The sequence below is a fragment of the Colossoma macropomum genome, unplaced genomic scaffold (assembly GCF_904425465.1).
Source record: "Colossoma macropomum unplaced genomic scaffold, Colossoma_macropomum, whole genome shotgun sequence".
Classification (NCBI taxonomy): domain Eukaryota; kingdom Metazoa; phylum Chordata; class Actinopteri; order Characiformes; family Serrasalmidae; genus Colossoma; species Colossoma macropomum.
The window spans coordinates 4,453,587-4,481,392 of NW_023494793.1; the positions used below are offsets into that span (position 1 = coordinate 4,453,587).

The window sequence follows — 27,806 nt, forward strand, 5'->3', positions numbered from 1 at the left end:
TCTGGACTCTGGGGTGGTCAGTCCATCGTTCAGCTTCTTTGTTTGATGTGTCCGTCTCCTTTTCTCAGTGAGGTTCTTCTTGAACAGCTACACATCCTTTCAGACCCACAGCGCTGAGTCGTCTTCTCACAGTGGAAGGATGGACAGAAACACCTGTGGATGTTTTCAGATCTGAAGCAGCTTGATTTTCTCCTCTCTCTCAGAGATGAAAGCTTTCAGTGCTGTTTATCTGATGGGGGCAGTTTTGGTGGTCTAGTAGGTCCTCCAGGTGGTTGTTAGGAGCCCCATTTTCTGTGGAGCTTTGAATCAGTTTTTGAAAGTGGTGTTTTTCCACTTGTTTTCCTTTGACTTTCTCATTCCTTATGCAAGTGGATTATCTTATAATTAATCTCCTCACAAATGGTGGCCTCTGACTTCTGGACAGAACTGTACTTATTTTGGCTTTGTCTTGTTTTGTGTGTATCTCTATTTTGTATGTATGCTATATAGCTTATAGCTCCAAATCTTAGATCAAACCATAAAACCCACGTAAGCGAGAATAAGAGTGAAGTAGCCTGAAGGAGTTCCAGTTTAGTTTGGCCTGAAGCCCGACAGCTGTGCTGAGTTACTGCTGGACCATTACTGTAAGACCAAATTACTCCAGCAGCTGCGGCAGCCAAGCGTTTGCGTGCTGAGTGGAGATTACAAATGAGGAAAGACATAAAACTGACCACACATTGACTTCCTCTACACTCACACACTGCAGAGAGACATGCACCCACACACACGGCACTGTGCAAAAGTCAAAGACCCCCCTCATTTATTCAATTTCCAGTAAAAACAGCCATTAAGTAGAGGTTATTCATTTTTCAGGAGATATTTCCTAAGAGATTGGATACTAGATAATCTACTTGCATACGAAAATTGATGATTAAAACCTCCAGAGAAAATGAGACTCCTAACAACCACCTGGAGGACCTGGTAGACACCAACACTGCCCCCATCAGATAAACAGCACTTAAAGCTTTCATCTCTGAGAGAGAGGAGAAAATCAAGCTGCTTCAGATCTGAAAACATCCACAGGTGTTTCTGTCCATCCTTCCACTGTGAGAAGACGACTCAGCGCTGTGGGTCTGAAAGGATGTGTAGCTGATCAAGAAGAACCTCACTGAGAAAAGGAGACAGACACATCAAACAAAGAAGCTGAACAATGGACTGACCTCCCCAGAGTCCAGACCTCAACACCACTGAATGTGTTTGATCACTTCAGAAAATGATCAACCAACTTAGACTGAACTTTGGAGGTGTGTCGGCAGATTTACTTGAGGAACTGTAAGTAGGTCTCCTGAAAAGAATGGAAGCTGGAATAAACGTGATGAGTGACTCAAATACTGAAACATTCATATTATATTTAGCTCTTCAGACTTCTGGGTAATTTTCTGTTACATATGTGTTTCTGCTTTTTCTCTGATGCTGAAAATGAATAACTTGTGCTTAATGACTGTTTTGACTGGAAACTAAATGAATGAATGGGGGTCTCTGACTTCTGTACAGTGCTGTATACGAGCAAAACACACATATTCACATAAAAACATATGTATACACTCCAACACACACTCACTCTCGCTACACTTGGGCCAGACAAAAAAAGGCACAGTCACTCCCGTCCACACACACACAGCACTGTAATACGGTCTCATGTAAAGACGTTACAGAGCTGTAGTTTATGACTGTTTATATAAACTGAGGAGCTCTGAGCCTGTTTTGCTAATGACACACACACACACACACACACACACACACACACACACACACACCGAAAAGGTCATGGTGAATCAGCACAGTCACATCACACCATAATGTATTTGATCACACATCAAATACATCTCGAACAAGTCTTTCTATTTAAGTACCTTCTTTAATCACAGTAACACCACCGTCTTCTAAGGCTGAACGATTTGGGGAAACTATCTAAGTGTAATCTTTCTGACTAATATTAAACTACAATATCTTATTTTCTATGAATTACGGTTTAGGCCTGTTTGGTTTGGTTTAAGCCAACAAGACCACTTTTCTGGCTTGATGCTTGACCCCTGAATGGAATATGCCCATAGATATACGTACCTCAATGCCGCGTTGGGTCCAGTCAGGCACGTCAACAGCGCCGCCATTTTGGGGAGGTCAACATCGCTGCTGGACTGCATTCAGTACCATTACAGAGCAGCAGTTTGATAAAGATACTGTCCGAAATTACACTATTTCAAGAATATCACTCTCAGAAAGAGGGATAGGATTATATAACGGAGGGAACACAGCGATCCACCCTCATGTCTGTGTGATGCGTATTGTTTGTGTGATGTTTATGTAGATATGGCCGTGTGGTTAATGAGGCACAGAGAACCTGTTGATGTGATTGTTTTTCTTCTGGTTTTATATTTAGTTTATTTCATTTAATAGTCTATTCAGGGGATCTTAATTTATGTAGTAGTTATTTATTTACAGTGATGGTTAATGATTTGTAGCGTAAGTTATAGTATTCCTTAATCCGTGTAGATATTCATAATAGATGAATAATAATAATAATAGATTAACGTTAGAACCTTCATACATGAACCTGAAGTCAGCTTCTTATTTGCCAGCATCTTGAACAAATTTTCCCGTTCCACCTTAAGTGGTGCAGCAGTCACTTTCTGGTGCCTGAAGCTGCATCATTTAAGGTGGGACAGGAAAACCTGAACAAGAAGCTGGCGGATAGGAAGCCAACTTCAGCTTCGTCCTTCTTACTGTGTTTTGGGGTGTTTATTTTATTTTTATGTGTATTAAGACTAGAAGTGATTCACACATTGATGGATCTGCTGATGTGTCTGATTGTGTTTCTCACGCTAAACTCAGTTTTTAAGGTCAGGTTCAGACTGAATACTTTGTTGCTGGTCCAGTCGGCTAATTATCACAATCAGTTACTAAAAATATAAAAGCTACCGAGAGCAGATCCGTGCAGCCTGGATTAATCTGTGTCTGAGGATTATAGCTAAACAGATTTGGTGAAAATCGGTTGAGTAATAAGGAAGTTGTGGCTGATTTAATCCTGAGACTCTTCGTCTCTCACTACAAGTGAATTTGTTCACAGGCGGATCTTGACCTCTCCAAAATGGTGGACGCGCAGACGTATCGCCTCAATAGAGAACAGCAGACAACGCAGCATCTAGGTGTGTGTATCTATGAGTGAGCCAAACTGTCTGTTAATTGTGGTTGTGATGTCACAACACATGGAGGTTTGGTGGGATCTGATTGGTCTAACTATCTACAGGCAGTTCACAAGCTCTGTGTTATTAGGTTAACTTTCCCCATGTGAACCTTAAGACAACGTTTTTAAAAATGTAGGCTATAGTTTATATTATTAAAGCACCGAAAAGGGTTCTTCTACTGTTACGATGGAGGGCTTGTCAGCAGAACCCTTTTTGGTGCTATATAGAACACATATGTGCTGTATACAACACACTCTCCACATTCTTAAAAAAGATGGTTCTTCAAGGGATTTTTAGTAAAGAAAATGGTTCTATATAGAACCATGAACACTCAAAGAACCCTTGCATGATTCTTCGCATCATGAAATGATTCTTGAGACTGATGGAGAATATGCCTTTCTGAAAATGGTTATATATAGCACCCAAAAGGGTTCTTCTGCTGTTATGATGTCAAGCTTGTAACAATAGAAGAACCCTTTTGGGTGCTTTATAGAACCCTCTAAATAGAATCATGGATATCACATTCATGCATGAAGAACCCTTTCATGATGCAGAGAACTTTTTAATCATGCACAGGGTTCTTTGAGCGTTCATGGTTCTATTTAGAACCATTTTCTTTAGTAAAGAACTCTTGAAGAACGAAAGTGCATCAATCTGAAGAACCCTTTCGTGATGCAAAGATCCCTTTAATCATGCCAAAGCGTTCTTGGTTCTATATAGAAACATTTTCTTTATTAAAGAACCCTTAAAGAACCAGCTTTTTTTAAGAGTGCCTCAACCTGTTCGTGATACAGTGACCCCTTTATTCATGCAAAGGCTTCTTTGAGTGTTCACGGTTCCTTATAGAACCATTTTCTTTACTAAAGAACCCTTGAGGGACCATCTTTTTTAAGTGTGTACAGCGCAAATAATTATTTGCTACTTCATAGATTTACAAGAAATAGTAGTTCCACCTTAATGTCAACACGTCTGTAAGAAACTAGTGATGGGATGAGTTTATTACTTATAATAACTTTTGTGCAGATCTGCATGGTTTTGCAGAGAGGTGTATGAAGTGAACTTAGTACTGAGAAATCCTTGTTAGCAAAAATGTAAAGGATTATAAAATGAAAATCAATTAAAAATTCTAATTTCACTTTTAGATCCGATTATCACACATATGACCCCAAAATACAACCAGAAACATAAAAAAAAAGAATCCCTTCAGACGTTAGGAACGTTTTTTCCTTATTCTTTGAAGTTGTCAGCGTTTTCTACGTCAGTGATGAACTGTGACCATCATTTTATTCTGATTTATAGCTTCTTCTCACCGGACTGTGGGTGGCAGTAGGTGGAGTGCTGGTTGCACTGGCACGGCTGACAGCCTTTACTGCTGAAGTGGAAGAATCCCGGGTGGCAGTCGTCACACTTGGGTCCATACACTCCTGTCTTACACACACACGTCCCCGAACTGAGAGAGAGACAGTGAGAGAGAGAGAGAGAGAGAGAGAGACAGAGAGAGAGAGAGAGAGAGGACAGTCAAAATCAGCTGAATAAATATACTTCACTGGGTAGTGGGGCAGCTCCACACTAACCTTCCTTAAGAATCAAATAAAATCTTTCATTATAATGAAGCAGTCCGTCTGTCTGTCTGTCTGCCCTGCGATGGACTGGCGACCTGTCCAGGGTGTATCCTGCCTTCCGCCCAATGACAGCTGGGATAGGCTCCAGCACCCCACCGTGACCCAGAAGGTTAAGCGGTTTAGATGATGTATGTATGTATGTATAATGAAGCAAAGTAAATTAACAGTTCACACAAACTGAAGCGATGACCAAGTGTATCCGATCATCCTCTGTACTTCTTCCATTTGTTATAGCGCGCTACATTTGTTATAACACACCACTACAGCCTCTACACTGGGGACCTTCAACTACACACACACCCAGCCAGCTTCACACGCCTCACCACATATTCACGAATTCTCAATAAGTTCGCAAATCATTGATTGTGTTTACATGCACTTGAAAATCCAATAACTGCAGAAAATCTGATTTTGTCAGTAATCCAATCACCACGTTTATATGCACTTGAGTAATGAGATCATGTGAAATCAGGCAGTAATCAGATTTCTGCTCTGCAACCAGCCAATAAACTCACAGAAGAAGACGTGAAGTAAACGTAATGTAAAACTCAAACTTCATGCCGCGACTTTTTTTTAAAACATCGCATCACTTTACCTAAAATATGAACAAACATCATCTAGAAAATGAAGAATATTTAAATCCTTCATTTCGTCAAGCATGTAGTTGGTTTCAGAGTCAACGCTGCTCGCTTATTTCCGGTACCGCAGTCTGTTTTCGCACAAGCGAGTAAGAGCTCACATGCACTGAGAAATCTGATTACTGAGCTAAAATCCATCTCTCCTTGTCGGATTTCTTAATCGGATTTCTAGATTGGAGTATGGTGTTTACATGACCATTTGAAAAATCGGATAACTGCAGAAATCTGATTATGATTAGATTATTGAGTGCATGCAATACCTAAATGCCGCCTTGGGCTCAGCCAGGCAAGTCAATGGCGCTGCAATTTTGGGGTGGTCAACAACACTGCTGGACTGCATTCAATACTATTACAGATCTTAATTTATGTAGTTATTTATTTACATTGATGATTAATGATTTGTAGCTCGGTAAGCATAGCATTTCTTAATCCGTGTAGATATTCATAATAGATCCATGTTAGCACCTTCTTACACTAACCTGAAATTAGCTTCTTATTCGCCAGCTTTTTGTTTCAATTTTCCCATTCCACCTTAAATAGTGCATCAGCCAGCATCTTGTTCAAATTTTTCCCGTTCCACCTTAAATGGTGCAGCTTGAGGCACCAGACAGTGACAGCTGCTCCATTTAAGGTGGAACGGGAAAACTCGAACAAGAAGCTGGCGATTAGGAAGCCAACTTTAGCTTCATCCTTCTTACTGTGTTTTGGGTGTTTATTTTATTTTTATGTGTATTAAGATTAGAAGTGATTCACACATTGATGGATTTGCTAAAGTGTCTGATTGTGTTTCTATTCACACTAAACTCAGTTTTTAAGGTCAGGTGCAGACTGAATACTTTCCTGCTGGTCCGGACGGCTAATTATCATGATCAGTTATCAAAGAAATAAAAGCTACCGAGAGCAGATCCGTGCAGCCTAGCATTCCTTAATTCATGTAGATATTCATAATAGATTAACGTTAGCACCTTTTTACACAAACCTGTGCAGCCCGGATTAATCTGTGTCTGAGGATTATAACAAAATGAATTTGGTGAAAATCGGTTGAGTAATAAGGAAGTTGTGGCTGATTTAATCCTGAGACTCTTCGCCTCTCAATACAAGTGAATTTGTTCACAAGCGGATCTTGACCTCTCCAACATGGCGGACGTGTAGACGTGTCGCCTCAGATAGAGAACAACAGACAGCGCGGCGTCTAGGTATGTATATATCTATGATGTAACAACCATTTTGATTCATTTTTCTGCAGCTAGATGTTCAAACCTGATGGGTAGACACGCTTCACTCACTCACCATAGCCTCAGTAAATCAGTTTCGACTGATATCACGGCCCTAAAACACGGACATAAACGGAAATACAACACTCGGTTCAAAAGAATGATCCATTCGCTGTCTGACAGCAGTATTATCGTCCAATCAGCAGCTAGTGTTGATCAGAAAGACTAACAGCTGTTCTGTTTCACTCCACACAAAAACAAGTGTTTTACTTTAGTACTTCCGACACACTAAACCCCACAAACACACCCCAACACACTCAAACTGTCATCCCTCCCGACATCCTCACACAGACAGACAGTGTGCGTATGTGGGTCAGTCTTGGTCCAGACAGCTAACCGCCCTGCTTTACACCGCAGACATACGCGCTTCAGAGCCGTCTAGACCTCTCATCTCTAATTCAACCCTTCCTGTACAGTTCATCACACGTGTTCAACACGAGGAGCCACAGCTCCAAACCTCATCTGGAGACACTCAGACGGAGAGCTTTTCTCTGTTCCTCTTCTGCTCCACATGTTCAGAGTGAGGCTCTAAGACTGTAACACACTCAACAGCAACTACATTAGCATTAATAACAGCTGTATGCTTCTGTATAACATGCCATTTACACTGAATAGCTCAATACTAAAGCGTGATGGGTACTGAAAGCAGGGATGGGCTGTAAGTGTGATACATGGATTTGGTATATTTACATAACTCCTTAACCTGCAGGCTTATTATTCAGATATTAACATTAAAAATGATTATTCAGTATCTAATATTAATTATTCAGCATCGAATGTAAATTATTCAGTATTGAATATAAATAAATTATTTAGTATCTTCTACAAATTACTTAGAAATCACAACGAATTGTTCAGTATCAACTATGACTTATTCATTACTTATTTTTCAGTATTTTCTATGAAATATTCAGTAACAACTATGAATTATTCATTATTTATTATTCAGTATTTACTATTAATTATTCATGCCCTAGTATGTATTATTCAGTATCTACTTTGACTTATTCATTATTTATTATTCAGTATATCCTATTCATTATTCAGTATCTACTATGAATTATTCAGTAACTACTATGTATTATTCAGTATCTACAACAAATTATTCAGTATCTACTTTGAATTATTCAGTATTTACTATGTATTATTCAGTATTTACTATAAATTATTCAGTATCTACCTTGAATTATTTAGTATCTACTATGTATTATTCAGTATCTACTATAAATTATTCAGTATCTACTTTGAATTATTCAGTATCTACTATGTATTATTCAGTATCTACAACAAATTATTCAGTATCTACTTTGAATTATTCAGTATTTACTATGTATTATTCAGTATCTACTATAAATTATTCAGTATCTACTTTGAATTATTCAGTATCTACTATGTATTATTCAGTATCTACTATAAATTATTCAGTATCTACTTTGAATTATTCAGTATCTACTATGTATTATTCAGTATCTACTATAAATTATTCAGTATCTACTATGAATTATCTATTATTCATCCATCCATCCATCCATCCATCATCTAAACCGCTTATCCTTCTGGGTCGCGGTGGGGTGCTGGAGCCTATCCCAGCTGTCATCGGGCGGAAGGCAGGATACACCCTGGACAGGTCGCCAGTCCATCGCAGGGCAGACAAACAGACATATACATCCACACACACTCACACCTAGGGGCAATTTAGCATGTCCAATCAGCCTGACTGCATGTCTTTGGACTGTGGGAGGAAACCGGAGTACCCGGAGGAAACCCACGCAGACACGGGGAGAACAGGCAAACTCCACACAGAAATGACCCTGGTCACCCGGCCGGGAATCGAACCCAGGCCCTTCTTGCTGTGAGGCGACAGCGCTACCCACTGCGCCACCATGCCGCCATGTATTATTCAGTATTTACTAAATTTTTTTTAGTATTTTCTACAAATTACTCAGTAATCACAACAAATTATCCAGTATTTACTATTAAATATTCACTATTTATTATTCAGTATTTACTATGAATTATTCAATGTCTACTACTAATTATTAATGTCTACTATGAATTATTCAGAAAGCTTATTGAATTATTCAGTATCTGTTGCAAATCCTCATGCACTGTTTTACAGTAAAGAGGTCAAGCGACGTGAAAGCAACTTAACAGAGGTTTTGCTTTTCGTTCTGACACTTTTGTCACTGTGGAAAAGTAATGTGCCCTGTGTTTCACTGTTTTCACGGTTATGACTGCATTTCAGTGAAGTGAATTTGTTTAAGGTACACAGTGGAAAGCAATATAGTGGTGCATTCACTACACTTGAAGATGGACTGTATTCAATTCTGCCATGAATTCAGCATTTCGTTTGTAAAATCCTCATGCTTGCCTTTCAGTGAAGCGTTCAAGCGACATGAAAACAATACAGGGTTTGTATTAGTGACTGCTTTTCAATTTGCCACGAATTCCTCTCCATAAAGTACTACATCACTCATTCTTTCTGATGATCGTGGAAAAGGTAGGCAGTTCCTTTGAAATACTTTACTATTCAGATTTTTTGTATTTTTGAAGTTACTGAAAGGTTTTTTTTTCTGCCTAATGGTGCAAATATGCAAATATATGTGCGTGCTAAGTCAGTAAGTGTTTCACCCTTTCGTTATCAACAAAATATATGAATGTATTTATATTTATATTAATGTATTATTGTATTTTTGTAGACCTGACACTGTAATTTATCACAGTATATGATATATTTTGGTTGTAGTGTTTTTATCTCGCTACATTAAAACTGTGTGAATCTCGCATTTCATATCAAAACAGCCTACAGTGTGATGTACTATGGGGGGAGGGGGTGTGAAGGGGAGCCATAAATTCCGACAAGGTCGTGTTCTCCTGTCTCCCTCCAGCTGCGAGTCATCAGCCCAGCTGCTGAGTCTCCTGCTACTAACAACACTGACGCATGCAGAAAGGTCCAGTGCAGTCAGGCTGATCAGTCATTAACAGGGAAACGAGTGCGTATTAATGTCTGATGTAATGAATACAGAGTCAGATCACCTTCCTGAGAGGACACAGCACGATGGGCGCACACAAACACACAGAATGAACAGCACACGAGTCTGGAGCTGTAAATGCTGGGCTGAAGGTTACATTTTATGAGGTGTAGTGTTTTTTTTTCACAGTCCAGGCCTGGGAGAGACCCCAGTTTTTGCTTCCAGCTCCAAAAACACCACTGACCAATGCTCAGATACTGGGTTCAGATGTGTTTGGTGCCTGGATACAGCTTAACACCTTAAATAGCTGGGCCCACCAGCAGGCCTGAAGTTTTATTACACACTTCCATAACCTAAGAATAGCTCAGCCAGTTTGCACTTAAGTCCCTGTAGTTACTGGATAATAAGCTTTAGTATGTAATAAGCCTGGGATTATAAGCGGTTAAGCACGAGCATGAGGGGTCTCCAAAGGCCTGAGATGGGAAACACTGGGCTATAATTGGGTGTTTATGCATGTGGGTATATAAGGGGTTAACTGATTACCAGCTCAGCCAATAATCAGATCCGATTTTTAGTGTTTTATCATTTTTACGATGATTATTATTAGCTTTCAAACTAGGTTTCTTGCTGATAAAGGCTCTTCTGTATTGTGTGTGCTGGGATTGCACAGACTAGTCAACTAATCCACTGCTTTCAGACAAAACTGCACATTTAGGGTACAAACGCTGTCACTGTGATGGTGCTGTCAAGGGTACGTCTTCAGTACCCTGTCCTGACTCAAAGCTCTTTATTTTATATTTCTACTTAAAAACTGTAAGTTATGAAAAGACACAAATGTGCATCTTTCCCCTGGGAAAGTGAAGAAATTGTACCTTTACAACCTATTTAAGGTACACGAATGGACCTTAAAGTGGAACTGTAAAAGTGGAGATGTAAACAGAGTCATTCAGAGTGGTTTGGTGTGAAACGCTCTGTTCTAGAGAAACTTACAGAGTCAGAATTGTTCACAGTGGTGGTGATAGGAACCAGACATCCACCTCTAACAGCTCCTTCACCGAACTATTACATGAAATGGTTATAAATACACTGCTTGATACCTGAGACATTGTTTTGCGATGGCTTCATTATTTGCTTTTAACTATGTATTAAAGCCATTCATGGTGGAGGGGTACATGTAGGAAGGATACGAGGCAAAACAGTCCCCAAAGAAAACCTGTTTTCAGATTTATCACTATTTTACCACCATCAACACTACATATAAAAGCTCAGAAGGCAGATGTAGGTTCAGTGGTGGTTTTAGATAGTCAATAAAATGTCTATATTTGTGTTGTAGACATAGTGAGCCTTGGTTCCTATCACCACCACTGTAAAGAAAACTTCTGTAACAAACTCTCAAAGTCACAATGTTTACATCTTAATCATTTCATCATGCAAAACGTTTGGAAAATCACTGGAATTTTGGAATTTTGCTTTAAGGACAATGTTGTACGTTTGAGGGTACATTTACACTGTTTGTACCTGGGGGGCCTTAAATTTTCCCAGACAGTGCACTTCTTTCTGACAGTGTAGGGGGCGCTGTGGGCAGCAGTCCATTAATCGAGGACTGGGCCTGAGTTCAGTGATGAAATACAGCAGCAGACAAAAACAGTACTTTCTTGAATAAGACGGTTCTTCAAGGGTTCTTTAGTAAAGACAGTGGCTCTATATAGAACCATGAACACTCAAATAACAATTTGCATGCTTGAAGGGTTCTTCGCATCTGGTTCTTCAGATTGATGGAGAATGTGTTGTACATGATCCTATACAGAACCCTACTGAAAAGGGCTCTGTATAGCACCGAAAAGTGTTCTGCTAATTTTAACATTGTCAAGCTTGTAACAGTAGAAGAACCCTATACAGAACCATGTACAACACTTTCTTCATCAGTCTGAAGAACCATTTCACCATGCAAACAATCATTTAAGCATGAAGTGGTTCTATATAGAACTCATGGCTCTAAATACAAACATTCCCTTTACTAAAGAACCCTTAAAGAACCATCTTTTTCAAGACCATAGTGAACAAACAGGAGGAGAGGCCAAAAACCGGTTCTTCTGCTAAAAACAAAGCCCAAAATACTGGATTAGGACAGTGAGAAGCAGAAAATACCAACTTCTCAGACTGAACTTTGACTCTGGGGTGGTCAGTCCATTGCTCAGCCTCTTGTCTATCAGGTCTTTCAGGGGGTTTTTGTGTTTGATTACTTTAGAAAATGATCAACCAGCTTCTAAGACTGAACTTTGGAGGTGTGTCTGCAGATTTACTTGAGGAACTGAAAGTGAGTCTCTTGGAAAGAATGGAAGCTGTAATGATGGTGAAGAGAGACACAATAAATACTGAAAAATATTATATTTAGTTGTTGAGGTTCTGTGTAATTTGCTGTTAAGTATGTTTTCTGCTTTTTTTCCTGAAACTGAAAAATGTATAACTTGTACTTAATGACTGTTTTGACTGGAAATGAAATAAGTGAAGGGTCTCTGACTTTTGCACAGTACTATATATGCATGTGCATGTGGGTGTATGTGTATGTGGCATACGTGTGTGTGTGTGAGTGTGATTAATGATAGAGGTGGGCTGAGCAGACTCGGGGGACTGACTACTCACTCCCTGATAGGATTCCAGCCAACCCTGGAGAAACATCCAAAAACAACCCACACAGCAGCAGCTTAGAGAAAGAGAAGAGAGAATAAAGGGATGAGGTTGGAAAGAAGGGGATGTGCTGATGAGAGGGAGGGGCTTTCATGAAATAAAGCATGCCAATTTATTTCTGGGGTGCTTCATTCTCTTTGATTTGATAAGCTGCCTCATAAAATATGTATGATACACAGAAGCAAACACGGCCATTAAGCACAAGCTATTCATTTTTCAGCTTCAGGCGAAAAAGTAAAAAGCATATTTAACAGAAAATCACACAGAAGCCTCAACAACTAAATATAATATGAATTTTCATTGCATTTTATCTTCATTCCAGCTTCCATTCTTTTCAGGAGACTCACTTTCAGTTCCTCCAGTAAATCTGCAGACACGCCTCCAAAGTTCAGTCTAAGAAGCTGGTTGATCATTTTCTGAAGTAATCAAACACATTCAGTGATGTTGAGGTCTGGACTCTGGGGTGGTCAGTCCATTGTTCAGCTTCTTTGTTTGATGTGTCCGTCTCCTTTTCTCAGTGAGGTTCTTCTTGACAGCTACACATCCTTTCAGACCCACAGCGCTGAGTCGTCTTCTCACAGTGGAAGGATGGACAGAAACACCTGTGGATGTTTTCAGATCTGAAGCAGCTTGATTTTCTCCTCTCTCTCAGAGATGAGAGCTTGAAGTGCTGTTTATCTGATGGGGGCAGTTTTGGTGTCGACCAGGTCTTCCAGATGGTTGTTAGGAGCCCCATTTTCTTTCAATCTTCTATCTATTTAAGCCCTTTAACAAGCCAAGGCCCAAAGTTTTATTACACACTTCTATAATGTAAGAATAGCTCAGCCAGTTTGCATTGAAGTGCCTGTGGATACTGAATAATAAGACTTTAAGAGATTTTAAGGGTTACCTTTGTCAGTTTTGGAAAGTTTGACTTTCTCCTGCCTTATAAAAGTGGATTATCTTCTAATCTCCTCAGAAATATCTCTTGAAAAATGAATATGTTGTACTTAATGGTTACATTGACTAAAAATAAGGGTGGTCTACACACACGTACACATACACAGGCATACATACATTCAAATATATCCACTATGAAAGATCCAGCTGTGAAGAAAAGGACACTCAGCTTTTATACACTAAATACACTGAGACACAAACACACCACACAACATGAATTATACATTACTGACCTACTGCAGGGAGGGAGAGAGAGAGAGGGAGAGAGGGAGAGAGAGAGAGAGAGAGAGAGAGAGAGAGAGAGGAGAGAGAGAGAGAGAGAGAGAGAGAGAGAGAGAGAGAGAGAAACAGATAGCAATAGAGAATGTACATATGGGGGAGAGTGACCATAGACAGGGAGGGAGAGAAAGAGCAAGAAAGTGAGAAAAAGTGAAAGAAATAGAGAGAAAGAGAAGAGAAAAGGATAGACAGAGAGACAGCATTACAGAATGTATATATGGTGGGAGGGAGTGACCATAAAAAGAGAGAGAGAGAGAAAAGGAGGAAGAAGAAGAGGAAGAAAGTGAGAGAAAGAAAATAGAGATAGAGAGACGGATAGAGAGTGAGTGAATGGCAAGAAATAGAGAGGTATAAAGAAACAGAGGTGGGGAAGGAGAGAGAGAGAGAGAGACAGAGAGGGTAGAAAGAGAGAAAGAGAGAGAGAGAGAGAGAGAGACAAAGAGAGAGACAGTAAGAGAAAGAAAGAGAGAGGGGTAAGAAAGAGAAAGAGAGAAAAAGAAAGAGAAAGAGAGAAACCGACAGCAATAGAGAATGTATATACGGGGGGGAGAGTGACCATAGAAAGAGACGGGAGAGAGAGAAAGAGGTAAAAGGTGAGAGAAAGAAAAAGAAATAGAGAGAGAGAGAAAAAAAGAAGAAAAAACGAGAGATAGAGAGACAGATAGAGAGAGTGAATGGCAAGAAATAGAGAAAGAAATAGAGGTGGGGGTGCAGAGAGAAAGAGAGACAGAGAGAGAGAGAGAGAGAGAGAGAGAGAGTCTACATTAGTATTGAAACTGCTGCACTCTTCCATTCACAGAAAGAGGGAGCTCCTCCGTGCTGGGCGGTCTGCGGGGGATTACTGAGAGCATTAGCACTGATGTGTGAGCGTGAGTGTGTGTGTGTGTGTGTGTGTGTGTGTGTGTGTGTGTGTGTGTGTTAGTGCGCACAGGCGTGTGTGGGCGCATGTATATGTGGATGTGTGCAGGCCGATAGTCAGGTTACCATGGTGACAGCTCAGGAGCACAGAGCATGCTGGGGAATGAGAGTGAGGTGTGACATACGACCTGTCATCGAGAGAGAGACCGAAGGAGAGAGAGAGAAAGAGACCGAAGGAGACAGAGAGAGAGAGAGAGAGAGAGAAAGGCGGGGGGGTAAAATCACAGCTCTATTGCCAGACAGGCAATTTCTACTTTACACAAAAAGGGAGACACCAGCGCCCCCCCCCCCAAAAAAAAACAGTCATCGCTTTAGGCACATGAATAGTGTGGGGTGTTTCACACCAACACAGTGTCTGGACTATCAAGGTCAGATAATGATCAATTTATCTCTCACAACCACCCCGGCCCAACATCACACTCATTAATAACACTGAACTCTCTCTCTCTCTCTCTCCCTCTCTCTCTCGCCCTGCATTCATTTCAGTTCAGCAGGTTTTACTAGCACAACCATATTACTTATAGTTCTGCCATACAGCATCACTCTAATAACCAGAACCAGGGGTGGAAAACACTTAAAGGACCATATCCTACACTTTTCTTACATTTTCTTGCATTTTCCTCTTTATCCCTTTCTCTCAATTAGCCTGTTTTTGTTGCTGTCCCTTTAAGACTGGTGTATGTAAATGATATGATAATCTGAACATGCTGATTTGCTACTGTGACCTCTGCTTTAAAAAGCAGTCTAGACTGAAACACTCCTTATAACTTCATCAGGAATGGGCGGGGCTAAGCTGCTGTAGGCTGAATAGGTGGATACATGTTCCTGGGTCATTCTCCATCTGGAGGGGAAGCCATGTCAACAAAGGTTCCAGGGCTTAAAAAGATGCTTAAAATATCAGGCACAGCTCCAAAAGTCAGTATGTACATTTAAACTGTTGACCTAAGATTAAATAACACTTTTCCCTTATGATTCTCTGATTTTCTCTGATGTTTCATAGTCGCTCTTCATCTGTTAAACAGCACGTCACAAAACCAATTTTTAACACATGAGAAACTTTTTTAATATAAAACAATATTTTTAGAGGTTTTTTTTCGGAATTTGTATCAAACAGATTCCTGTTTACTTTTTATATCATTAATCTTAAATACATTTTAAAAATGATTTATTAAAAAAAACATTTTCAGCAGAGATGTTTGGTCACTGGTGTTATCAGGACTCTTATATTACATTTTAACACAGTATTTTCAGCTCTATTAAACTGCTTCTTTGGGTCGAGGCTCATCAGAGAGGAAGCGTCTCAAGGCATGAGAAGGCGAGTCACACTCGCTCACTATATTTCATTAATTATTAATAATTTTGTTTATCAGGCAGCTCAGAACTTCTATGTGTCACTGGTGTTTTGTGCTTTAGTGGCTGGGTAACTAAAATGTTGTCAAAATAATGCTGCATATCATTTTTATTACTGATTTTAAATACACAAGGTCACCTGACCAACAATGAGTCAGCCAGTTTACAAAATCCTCAGTTTGAACCAGAATGTCACTGGAGTCACCGTCACTGGTGTTACACCATATTCATACAATACCAGTGACTGTAAAATATGTTTGAATTAAGCTCTCCTTTTGGCATATATGATAATAGGAGATGTTAATGGACATATTAAGATTATTTAGTTTTGGGATGAAAGAAATATTTTTAAAACTGTATCCATCTGAATTCTCACTCCAAATGGAGAACGACCCTCCTATATCTATTCAAACAGGTATATATTGTCCTATTGATAAACAAGCATGTGCAATAAAATATTATATGTTTCATATGTGTTTGAAATACCAGCTGAAACACATCACTCGTTGTTTCACATTCAGTATTCAAAGTGCGAGGACTCCATATAAGCAACAGTGAATGACGTTTGGACACAGAAGACTGTGCTGCTTCTGAACGCTGAGTAGCGTGAAGCTCAATATGACACTGTCAGAAATCCCCCCGTCTTCTCCAAAAAGCCCCCCGCTAATGCCCCCACACCAAAATATTTAACAACACAAACCCCTCACTCAGCAGAGAGTCAAAAGGCCGCACTGATAAAGACCAAGCAAACTGGACACTATTCAATGCTGCCCATAATACAGCCCCTGTCCCATCTGGCGCACAAAAGACCACCAGGCCAAAATGCCTGGCAGCATTTCTGCATGGATAAGAGGGAGAAACTATGCGATGATTTTGTTTCCCTTAGATGACTGAACAGAAAAGATAGCTACATAATAAAACACAGGCACATCCTTCAGTGTACTATTCCATTTTATAGGAAGGGGGCTATAATGCTACCCTTTACATGTTTTAACAGCAAACAACTGGACAATTACATTCATAGTCATGCGTTTGTAGACGCTCTTATCCAGAGAAACTTGAATGCATAGGATGTAGGTAAATGTATAGTTAGGAGTCTTGGCCAAGGCCTCTTCGGCTTTGTTCACACAGCAGGTAAAAGTGGCCCAAATCTGATCTTTTTCTCCATAAGTGACACAGATGTGTGTCTGTATGTCAGTGTGAACAGATAAACACACTGAATCTGACATTTTTAATTCTGATTTGAGATGCTTTCATATGTGGAACTGAAATCCGATACGTATCTAAATGCGGCAATGCGACTCAGTCTGAACAGCCAGATCGGAACTCATGCGGCTTTCACGTCAATCCAACTCGACAATTGTCAGAACTTTGTGCTGCTGAGATCATAAACATTTGAGGTGATGTTTCTGTACAAAAAATTAGAAGAGACTCATCCAAACCGCTCAGTGGTCAAAGAGATTTCTAAAGAAATGGCCGAACGCAGCCGCAGGAGAGCGAGAAGTGACCGCGCCTTTTTACGACGAGCTGGAACACATTCTGGGTGATGAGCCATTGATGGCTCCTGTGATGCTGGTGAAGATGAAACTGATCCTCTGGGAGCGACTGGCGTTCGTTGGCAGTTGTGATTGTTTACAAAAAAATCAGATTTGGTGAGAATATCAGATTTGGGCCAGTGAACCAGCAGTGAACGTACCAGTTAATGTAGCCTTATTGGTGTGCTGTGGTGTGCTTGCCTTGGTGGGGAATCAAACCCCTGCCCGTCTGCTGCATGGAATACCCACTACACTATACTAGGGTTTCTCAACCTGTAGTCCGCGGACCACCAGTGGGCCGTAAAGCACCCTGTACTCATAGTGGGCCCGCAAATTTTTTAAACTACAAACTCATTGCAATAGCAATGGGCACAAAAGCTGCTTAGGTACACATGAGAGAGGGAGCGAACATACCAGAGGTTGCTAGAAACAGACGAAGCCAGCTAGCTTATACCAGTAGGGATAATACTAATGGTTATTACTATTATTATTATTATTGCTATTTTTATTACTAGTTGTAATAGTAATAATATAACATCAACATCAAGTTATGTATTCTATTTGTGTTAATTTGCATTTATTCTAATAATATATGGCTTTTGTTACACTTATTGCCAAGACACACACACACACACACACACACACACACACACACCAATCAGGCATAACATTATGACCACCTCCTTGTTTCTACCCTCATTGTCCATTTTATCAGCTCCACTTACTATATAGGTGCACTTTGTAGTTCTACAGTTACAGACTGTAGTCCATCTGTTTCTCTGCATACTTTGTTAGCCCCCTTTTACCTTGTTCTTCAGTGGTTAGGACCCCCATGGACCCTCACAGAGCAGGTACTATTTGGATGGTGGATCATTCTCAGAATGGACAATGAGTGTAGAAACAAGGAGGTGATCATAATGTTATGCCTGATCGGTGTGTGTACATAAACCATCTTGGCAATAAGTGTAAAAATGCCTTATATCATTAGAATAAATGCAAATAAACACAAACACAGTACAAAGTAAGACAATAAGAACTTCTTGGTTTAAAAAAAATAGCTGACATCTTGTGAGTCTGAAGAACGAAGAGCTGCCTCGAGGAGAGGTTTGGAAATGGTTAAACAAACACTGACATACATAAAATCACTATTACTGTATTATTGTTAGTGTTTTTCTGGGCAAATAAACAACACTTGCGTGATAAATGCCATGTGGCCAATGGCGTTCCAGCAAAACTAGTCTTGGTCATTTAAGCAAATATAATTTTGTTCAACATTTCATAAAGTAACATAAAGAACTTCATTAAAGTTTACCGACAGTTAGATAAGCGTCCAAAGACTTTTCAGGTATGGTATGCTAGCATAACTCCATGCTAACGTGTTTGCCGCCTGTGTGTGTGTGTGTGTGTGTGTGCGCTTCATGAATGTTTCAACAAGCCCGAGGCGGATCAGCTGCATGCTAACTAGGTCAGTGTTACACAACGACTGGAGCCCTGTCTCTCTCTCTCTCCCTCTCTCTTTCTCTCTCAGTTGCCATGGTGATGCGTGCCTCATCCTCCTCCCCTGATCCTGTACAGCCATGACAACCGTGGAATCAGGAAGTGTCCTTCTGGCTGGCTGATGGACGGTAAAGCGTTAGGTAAGCTTCTCTACAGCAGGAAGAGGAACATCACTCCCACTGAAATCACACAAAACCCATTCAGCAGAAAAATATATAAAATTAATCTCATACGCACTCCTACACAGCCTTCGCATAACGAGGAGGAAGCCGTTAAAAACGTTCAGAAAGACAAACTGAGCTGTGGACGAATCTAAAATGACCGAAGCAGCTGTAAAACATCGAGTATGAAGTTAATAAAATGTCCATGGAGAATGAAGATCGAATAATACTAGCATCCAAAATGATTTCCTTATGAAATTCATATTCAAACTGCAGCTCTAATTCCAGAATGCCTTAAAGGTGGTGAGTTTCAAGGCAGACTGATTACTGTAAATGGATCATTTCAGTATGTTATTTATCATCATAATAATGACAGGTCTGGTGTGTTTATTCTGATACGGGGCATTGAGTATAAAGCGAGTGAGTGACGGCAGCCAGCAGAGCGTATGAAGAGCTCTTATATAACTCTGACTCTTCCTGGTAGGTTACTGCAGTAATGACACAGTAATACAGTGGAAGCAGGACAGTGAAAGAATTCTCACTCTCGGCTTCTCTTTCAGTCACTTGTAGCATTTAAAACACAAAAGACGAGAGAGAGAGAGAGAGAGAGAGAGAGAGAGAGAGAGAGAGAGAGAGAGAGGAATGACAATTTACCTCCCACACATCAGGACAGTTTCATTTCTTTAGAACTCAATCCAACATAAACACACACATACACACACAACCATCACAACCATCACAAGCATCACACATCGCCGCCGTCATATCAACATTTGTATATATATCACAAATGCACTGACCATGAAGCTTAACGACTGATTCTGATTTCTTTATAGCCGACAGCAAATTTAGTGGCTGATTTTTATGAGCCTTTTTTTAAATACATATATATATATATATACACACATACATATGATAGTAAGTCTATATATTATATATATAGTAGTAAGTCATATATATATATATATATATATATATATATATATATATATATATATCACTGTTGTCAGAAGAAACCTTGTATCTCCAAAATGGTAACTTTACAGGAGAAGGAAAAAACCTACTTTACTTTTAATGTAAGTCAATGGAACCAGACTTCTTTCAGGTTCATTTTGGGCTGTTTCTTTTCATCCATTCATCATGAAATTTACAAACAATGTAAAGAGCAACAGGTATTTTCAAATTCTGTCAAAAACTGAAAAATGGCAAAAATGGAGATTTTCTTCCGACAGAAGCGATATATATGTATATAATCTTTTGCAATGTGTGAAAATGGCCAAAATTTGTATTTGTTAAAAAAAAACATTAATTTGTTATTTTGTTATTATATTTTTTCAGTTGTATGTAGTTTTAACAAAGCTTACAGATACTATAACTAAATATACATGAACTGAATGAACGGTACTGACTTTTGTGTTTTGCATTGTACTTTACATTAACCGTGCACGTACGCAGTAAGACCCTCACACACAATGTATTTCAAATAAACAGGATATCAAATCATAACTGCATTTTCACAGAGTATCAATACCTACAGCACTTGCCTTTGTCATGTTAAAGGCTGATAATGAAAATTAAGTTGCTGGAATACAAATTCATTTTAGTGTTTGGAATGTATTTTGGCATATTCACATACTTCAAATATATAAAAAAACATGTCCATATATGTTTTTTTACATATGGGAAAACCTAATTATATAATAAATATGTATATAAATTAAATAACCACAAATAATATAAATCAAACAAAGCACTACACTGTCAGTAGGAGGTGACTGGCTGTTTAACACAATGAGACAATGAATAATCATGTTACAACATTGTGGTTCAGCTGTAGCAGCAGAAGTGTTCAAATACAGCAGAAGTGAACTTCCCTGCCTCACCTTATTTAAATCATAAAACCACCCAATTCTGATCCTTTTTTACCTTACATTACATTTACACCCTGCACCAAAAAATGGGCCAGGGCCAAAATGACAAAACATTAAGCTTTTAATGGTGTTAACATCAAATCATTAACCAAATTCAGTAAATTAGTAGTGTGTAAACTTGCAGACAGTCCTTTACAGAAAGAAGAGTCAGTATTGATCCACTCAGCACTGACGGCTTCAAACAGCTGAAAAACATTGCCGAACTAGTCCGTGTTTAATGTGAGACCAAATATTCTCTACAGGGTTTAAATCTGGACTCTAACCAGCCAGAACCACCGGTAAAATCCAGTATATTTTGGGCTTGGCCTACTTTTTGCACGAGAGTGTATATATGTATTCTGTCCTATCGCTGGCTTTGTGGAATGTAGATACTCTATAATAAAGCAAGGCAAACGAAAGTTATCCGTCGTTTAAAGTTGTTTGGTTTTCTTTCCGCAAAACAAACCGAATTCAAATGTAACTAAAATAAATCAAATGAAATATCTCACAATATCATGATCTCCTTTTCTAAAAAAGACAGTAAAGTGAGTTAGAGTCTGACAGGTGGTGCATTCTAGCTTTAGGAGTTAGTGAATCATTGGTTAGCGTTTCCCTGCAGAGATCTTAAAGGCGCTCAGCAGGACTCAAGTCTCAGCAGGGGGGATTTAGCCTATTAGATAAACTGAACTTCCTCAGACACTCACTGAGCTTTTAAAGTGTTTATGAATAACTAATAACTGATCTAAAGTCTAACCCATACTTAGAGTATATTAAAGCAGTAGTAGTAATATGATCAACCTATAACATAATCTAATGATATGAGGGTGTAATAATGCACCAACGCTGTTATAGCAAAACATCTTTGCCATCTTTTGCATTTTTCTTCATAGAAAAACAGTTTGTGTGGTATGTTTCTCTGCATACTTTGTTAGCCCCCTTTTACCCTGTTCTTCAGTGGTCAGGACCCCCATGGACCCTCACAGAGCAGGTACTATTTGGGTGGTGGATCATTCTCAGCACTGCAGTAACACTGATGTGGTGGTGGTGTGTTAGTGTGTGTTGCGCTGGTCTGAGTGGATCAGACACAGCAGTGCTGCTGGAGTTTTTAAACACCTCAGTGTCGCTGCTGGACTCAGAATGGTCCACCAACCAAAAATATCCAGCCAACAGCGTCCAGTGGGCAAAGTCCTGTGACCACTGATGAAGGACTAGAGGATGACCAACACAAACTGTGCAGCAGCAGATGAGCTATCGTCTCTGACTTTACATCTACAAGGTGGACTGACAAGGTAGGAGTGCCTAATAGAGTGGACAGTGGTTTAAAAACTCCAGCAGCACTGCTGTGTCTGATCCACTCAGACCAGCGCAACACACACTAACACACCACCACCAAGTCAGTGTTACTGCAGTGCTGAGAATGATCCACCACCCAAATAGTACCTGCTCTGTGAGGGTCCATGGGGGTCCTGACCACTGAAGAACAGGGTAAAAGGGGGCTAACAAAGTATGCAGAGAAACAGATGGACTACAGTCTGTAACTGTAGAACTACAAAGTGCACCTATATAGTAAGTGGAGCTGATAAAATGGACAGTGAGCGTAGAAACAAGGAGGTGGTCATAATGTTATGCCTGATCAGTGTATACTCATACTAACGGTTAGGTTTGGGTACATTTTACGAGTTTTTGTGATGTGTTTGAGTTTAGATTCACCATGTGAACAAAAAAAAAGGATGTCAATATTGCTGAATATACTCAACCACTGATATACTGACTGGACCCCATTAGAAATGGACCCAATACTTGGTAGCCACTTTCTGCAGACCTCCTAGTAGCCCACTCCACCACAATAATGGAAATCGACTTATGTATTTTTAGCTACTTTCAGTCAAATAAAATATTTTTTACTGAAACTTTGCTACCAGATTAACTAGGACACTGTCTCTCTATATGTGAAATGTTGTGACTGTGTTGAGCTGCTAGCGAGCAACGAGGGGGGATAAGAACCCCCTGCTGTGAAAATATTTCACACTCACACCTGTTCACAAAGACCCCCGTGCCGAGATAAAACTGACAACTGCAGCTCTTTGTTGTCAAACAAAAAAACAAAAGCATTTAAACATAATAAAAGCCCTAAAAATGTTGACCTGCTTATGAAAATCACCCAAAAATCTGCCTGTCCTAAGTTAAATATGGAACCTTGACGTAAACTAGGAATCGATCGCAATGATGTGACCCCATCAAAGCCAATTAATTAGCGCTAATGTACCAAAACACGGCAGGATCACTGCGGCCTGCTGCTGCTTCCTGAGCTCTCTTAATCTGGACGCTGCACCCTGTGACCCCTTAAAGTGTCTCTCAATCAACAGACACATTCCCAAACACTCTACTCCATCACACAGCACAATAAACGAGAACCAGCTCTAAACTGCCTCAGCGGTGGAGGTTAAACACGCCACGTGTTCCCGAATAAAACCCCCAGAAATCACTTCAGGAATTCTCGGATTTCAGTCATTCCCCACTCGGATGTGGAATTAGTGTAGCGGGTGGCAGAGGGAGCAAAGCAGAGCTAATCTGTGTTAATTGGAAAGATCACTCGCTCTGTGTGTGTGTGTGTGTGTGTGTGTGTGTGTGTGTGTGTGTCTGACAGATAGGTAGGTTCAGACAGTCTAAGTAGGATCACATTAGGACGCAGACGTAATGGAATTTACCTCCATTAAATACAAATAAATGAAAAAAAATAATATGTAGAATTAAAAATCAGAACTTGCTTTTGGATTACTGATTTCTGAAATGGAAAGAATCTCAAACAACAAGATAACAGGGATGTACATATGTACTCGAGTACAGTTCAAAGCGCCAGTACTCAAATACTGAGATCACTATTCGGGAATTCGTCGCATTTCACCACGACGATGACGAAGAAAATTACAGACCAACAATTCAGAAGGCAGATTTTGTGCTTTGACAGAACTGAAAGTTCTGCTTATATCTGTTTGTAAGCATGTTACTGTAACGAAACCGGCTTTATTGTTTGTGAGGTTTGCCTAAACTCAATATCGGTGAACAGGAGACGGTCAAATCCAGAAAGATCAAAATACAAAGAAGGACAAACATATGAAACAAACCCAGGCAACCAGATCCAAAAGAGCACAGAATCCAAGAAAAGGTCAGAATATCACAAAAGGCGATCAGAAAAAAAACGATCAGTAGTTCTCACAGGAAAAAACATTGCCTGGCAAGGAAACTAGTCTAAAAGCCAACTAACTACCTCTAGTCATGTGACAACAAGAACAGGTGAACCAGATTAGTATTCGGCAGAGTGAGTGCTGTGGAGGGTCAGCAGGTACGTGATCTCCCACACAATTCTGGAGGATGGAGTTCACAGAAGCACTGGAGCTGGAGGGATGCATAACAGCTACGTTGTGCTTTGCTACTCCGAGTGCCTTAATGTTTAAAGTGTTTATGAATAACTAATAACTGATCTAAAGTCTAACCCATACTTATAGAGTATATTAAAGCAGTAGCAGTCTGATCAACCTATAACACAATCTAATGATATGAGGGTGTAATAATGCACCAATGCTGTTATAGCAAAACATCTTTGCAGTTTAGGTCGAATCAGTTCTCTTCATAGGAAAACAGTTTGTGTGGTATGACAATCAAAATATCGCAGTGGCCTCATACTAAAGGTTAGGTTTGGAGACATTTTATGTGGTGTTTTGTGTTTAGAGTCACCAATTCGGCCTGTACTGATGTCATGCAGTTAATCGGGGTAACTTGTATTGACCTTGTCGATTGACCTTGTATGTGACAACAAAAACAGGTGAACCAGATTGGTATTCGGGAGAGTGAGATGACTGGAGTGCTGTGGAGGGTCAGCAGGCACATGATCTCCCAGAGGATTCTGGGAGATGGAGTTCATAGAAGCATTAGAGCTGACGGGATGCGTGACAGTTACATTGTACTTTGCCACTCCGAGCGCCTTAACGTTGGCATGAAACACTGTTAATTAGGCTTGTCTGAAACCCTTAAAACAGATTTCTCTGACAAACAAGCTACCATGATTAGGAAAAAACCTCGACGAGACGACGAGACTTCCTTGACATCCAGTGCTACCAATTAGCTGTAATTTGAGCTTTCTGGCTCCTCTGTTGTCTCTGCCAACACGAAAACCTGTTCATTTCCCTCGGCTGTTTTTAATGAATAAACCATGTTTAAAAATGTTTTCCTCTGCGTGCTGCTAAATTTTTGTGCAACATTGACATTTATAGTTGATAATAATGTAGCGATACCCGGTCCGTTAAAACAGGCCTGGACTGGACATCAGGACATCCCAATTCGATTGTGTTTTTTTAAGCACTTCCTCCATCAACACACAGTTGAGCAGACTACATTACCCACAGTGCTCCTCACCTGTCACAGTGTGGGCTGACGGCGCCGAATGAATCGCAGCCGCAGGGCAGGCAGCCGTCCGTGCCGTTAGTGAAGTGGTCTTCTTCACACTCCTCACACTGCAGCCCCGTGTAGCCCACCATGCACACACACTGGCCCGTGTCACGGTCACACTCGTCTGGGTCTAAAGCCCCCTCGGCACTGCAGTTACACACCAGCTCTGTGGAGGAAAGAGAGAGACTGCAAGGGTTAGAGATGTCCAGTTTCCACCACGTCCACTATGTCCGTTTGTCCAAATACAGATGTAGCACAGCAGCGCTGTTAAAGCGATAGTTTGGGGAAAAGTCTTCCTATTACCCAGGAGTTAAACTTGGGGGAGCCTGTTGGAATAAATATATGGAGTTCTCAACACTTATACTGCAAAAATAAGATGTGAAACTAAAATAGCTTAATTAAATCAATACATTTATTAGGTTTGATGTTTTAAGTGTTCCTTGTTTGTCAGTTTTGGCATCAAAATTATACTTGATTGATTCATTTTTGACAATGAAGAAAGTCACACTAAAGCATGTAAAATACATAGAGAATGCATGTACAGGTTGGTATAGTGTAGTGGGTATCACCTCTACCTTCTACACTGTAGCCCAGGGTTCAGTGCCCCACCTGGGCAAGCACTCTACACTATACCAATAAGAGTCCTTGGGCAAGACTCCTAACACTACCTTCACCTACCTGTGTAAAATGATCACATTGTAAGTCGCTCTAGATAAAAGCATCTGCCAAATGCCATAAATGTAAAAAGCAAAATGAGCTGTATAAACCAAAATGCCACCCATCTGATGCCAAGAACTCTTCCGGTTTCAGTGAGCTGTATGCTAACACACTTTCAATATGAAGTCCAAATAGCCATCACTGCCAGTGAAACAGGGCATTATTAGGCTGGAAAATAAAACTAGTTATTTGGTACATTCTTAAAAACACCATTCTTAGGAAACACAAAACGGCCTGGAATACCATAAAAAACAACTGTGGTGAATGAAGGAATAATTCAGATCAAGGTCAGATCAAGAACACCTGCCAGGAAGAGTCAATAATCAAGAAGAGACTTCATCAGATTAAATACAGAACCAGAAGATGTAAACCACTGATGAGCCTCACAGACAGGAAGATCATGTTAAAGTTTGCCAAAAACATAAAAAGCCTGTACAGTTTCTTCTGGACAGGTAAGACAAAGATCCACCTGTATCAGTATGATGGGAAGGGAAGAGTATGGAGAAGGGTTAGGAGGTACTTATGATGTGGGCATGTATGGCTGCCAATGGAACTCACTCGTTTGTATTTACTGACTATGTAACTGCTAACAAAAGCAGCAGGACGACATCTGAACTATATAGCACTATATTATCTGCTCAGATTCAACCAAATGCATGAAAATGGTTGTAATTCCTACACAGTTCACTCGATTTGGGTGTAAATGGACCCAAAATAAAGCTAAAAGTCCAATGGTGGACTCCTTGAGACCACCATTGGTTTCAAAACGCACTTCGTCATATTCTTCATAACTTTCATATTTCATAAGCTACATTCTAAAGGTGGGGGTCGTATGAGAGCTGTAACTGTCTTCTTTCCAGTCAAATAGATGGGTGATGTAATTTTAAACCCTTATAATAAAAGAAGCTGAACTCATTTTTTTTATACTGAAAGTCGACCCATTTTCCCACAAATCTGGGCTATAAACTATAAACAGATGGCGTCTCTTCAGTGATCTGCTCTGTAAAAATTATTTTTATAAAAAAACACAAAGAGCGTCTAAGATTTTTGGCTTTCAGCAGTAAATTGTAAGCATATAGCAATATGTGCATGATCATAAAACACAGGTTAATTTGAGGGGAGCTTTAACAAAAAATAAATAAATAAATAAAATAAAAATGTACATTTATTTCATGCAGTTACTGAATAATTTGCCTTACGATTTGGTCACGTAATTCAGATGGAAAAACCAAAATATACCCTGGTGACTAAGAGGTTAAACACTGTCAAAGGATGCCACCTTTGCCACAAGCCAGCTTGTGAAATTCCTGCCCTGCTAGATCTGCCCCAGACAACTGTAAGTGCAATTATTGTTCAATGGAAATGTCTAGGAGCAACAAAAACTTAGCGACAAAGTGGTAGACCTCACAAACTCACAGTGCAGGGCTGCCAAGTGCTGAAGCACGTAGCGCATGAAAATTGTTTATCTTCTGTTGTTTCACTCAGTACAGAACGCCAAGCTGCCTCTGGAAGCAATGGCAGCACAAGAACTGTGCAATATGAGCTTCATGAAATGGGTTTTCATGGCTGAACAGCTGCCCGCAAACCTAAGATCACTGTGCGCAATGCCAGGTGTCGGCTGGAAAAGCATGTCGCC

At 40.0% G+C, this 27,806-nt stretch overlaps 1 protein-coding gene across 1 annotated transcript in view; it reads right to left on the reverse strand.

The window, feature by feature from the left end:
- The window catches only part of si:ch211-158d24.2 (multiple epidermal growth factor-like domains protein 9), a 58,808-nt gene that overhangs the window by 20,403 nt on the left and 10,599 nt on the right, over positions 1–27,806 (reverse strand). The window contains exons 2-3 of the mRNA XM_036578242.1: positions 25,421–25,619; positions 4,535–4,674 (exon numbers count right to left, since the gene is read on the reverse strand). Of these exons, the coding sequence (XP_036434135.1) occupies positions 4,535–4,674; positions 25,421–25,619 (339 nt within the window). The remainder of the gene's footprint in view (positions 1–4,534; positions 4,675–25,420; positions 25,620–27,806) is intronic.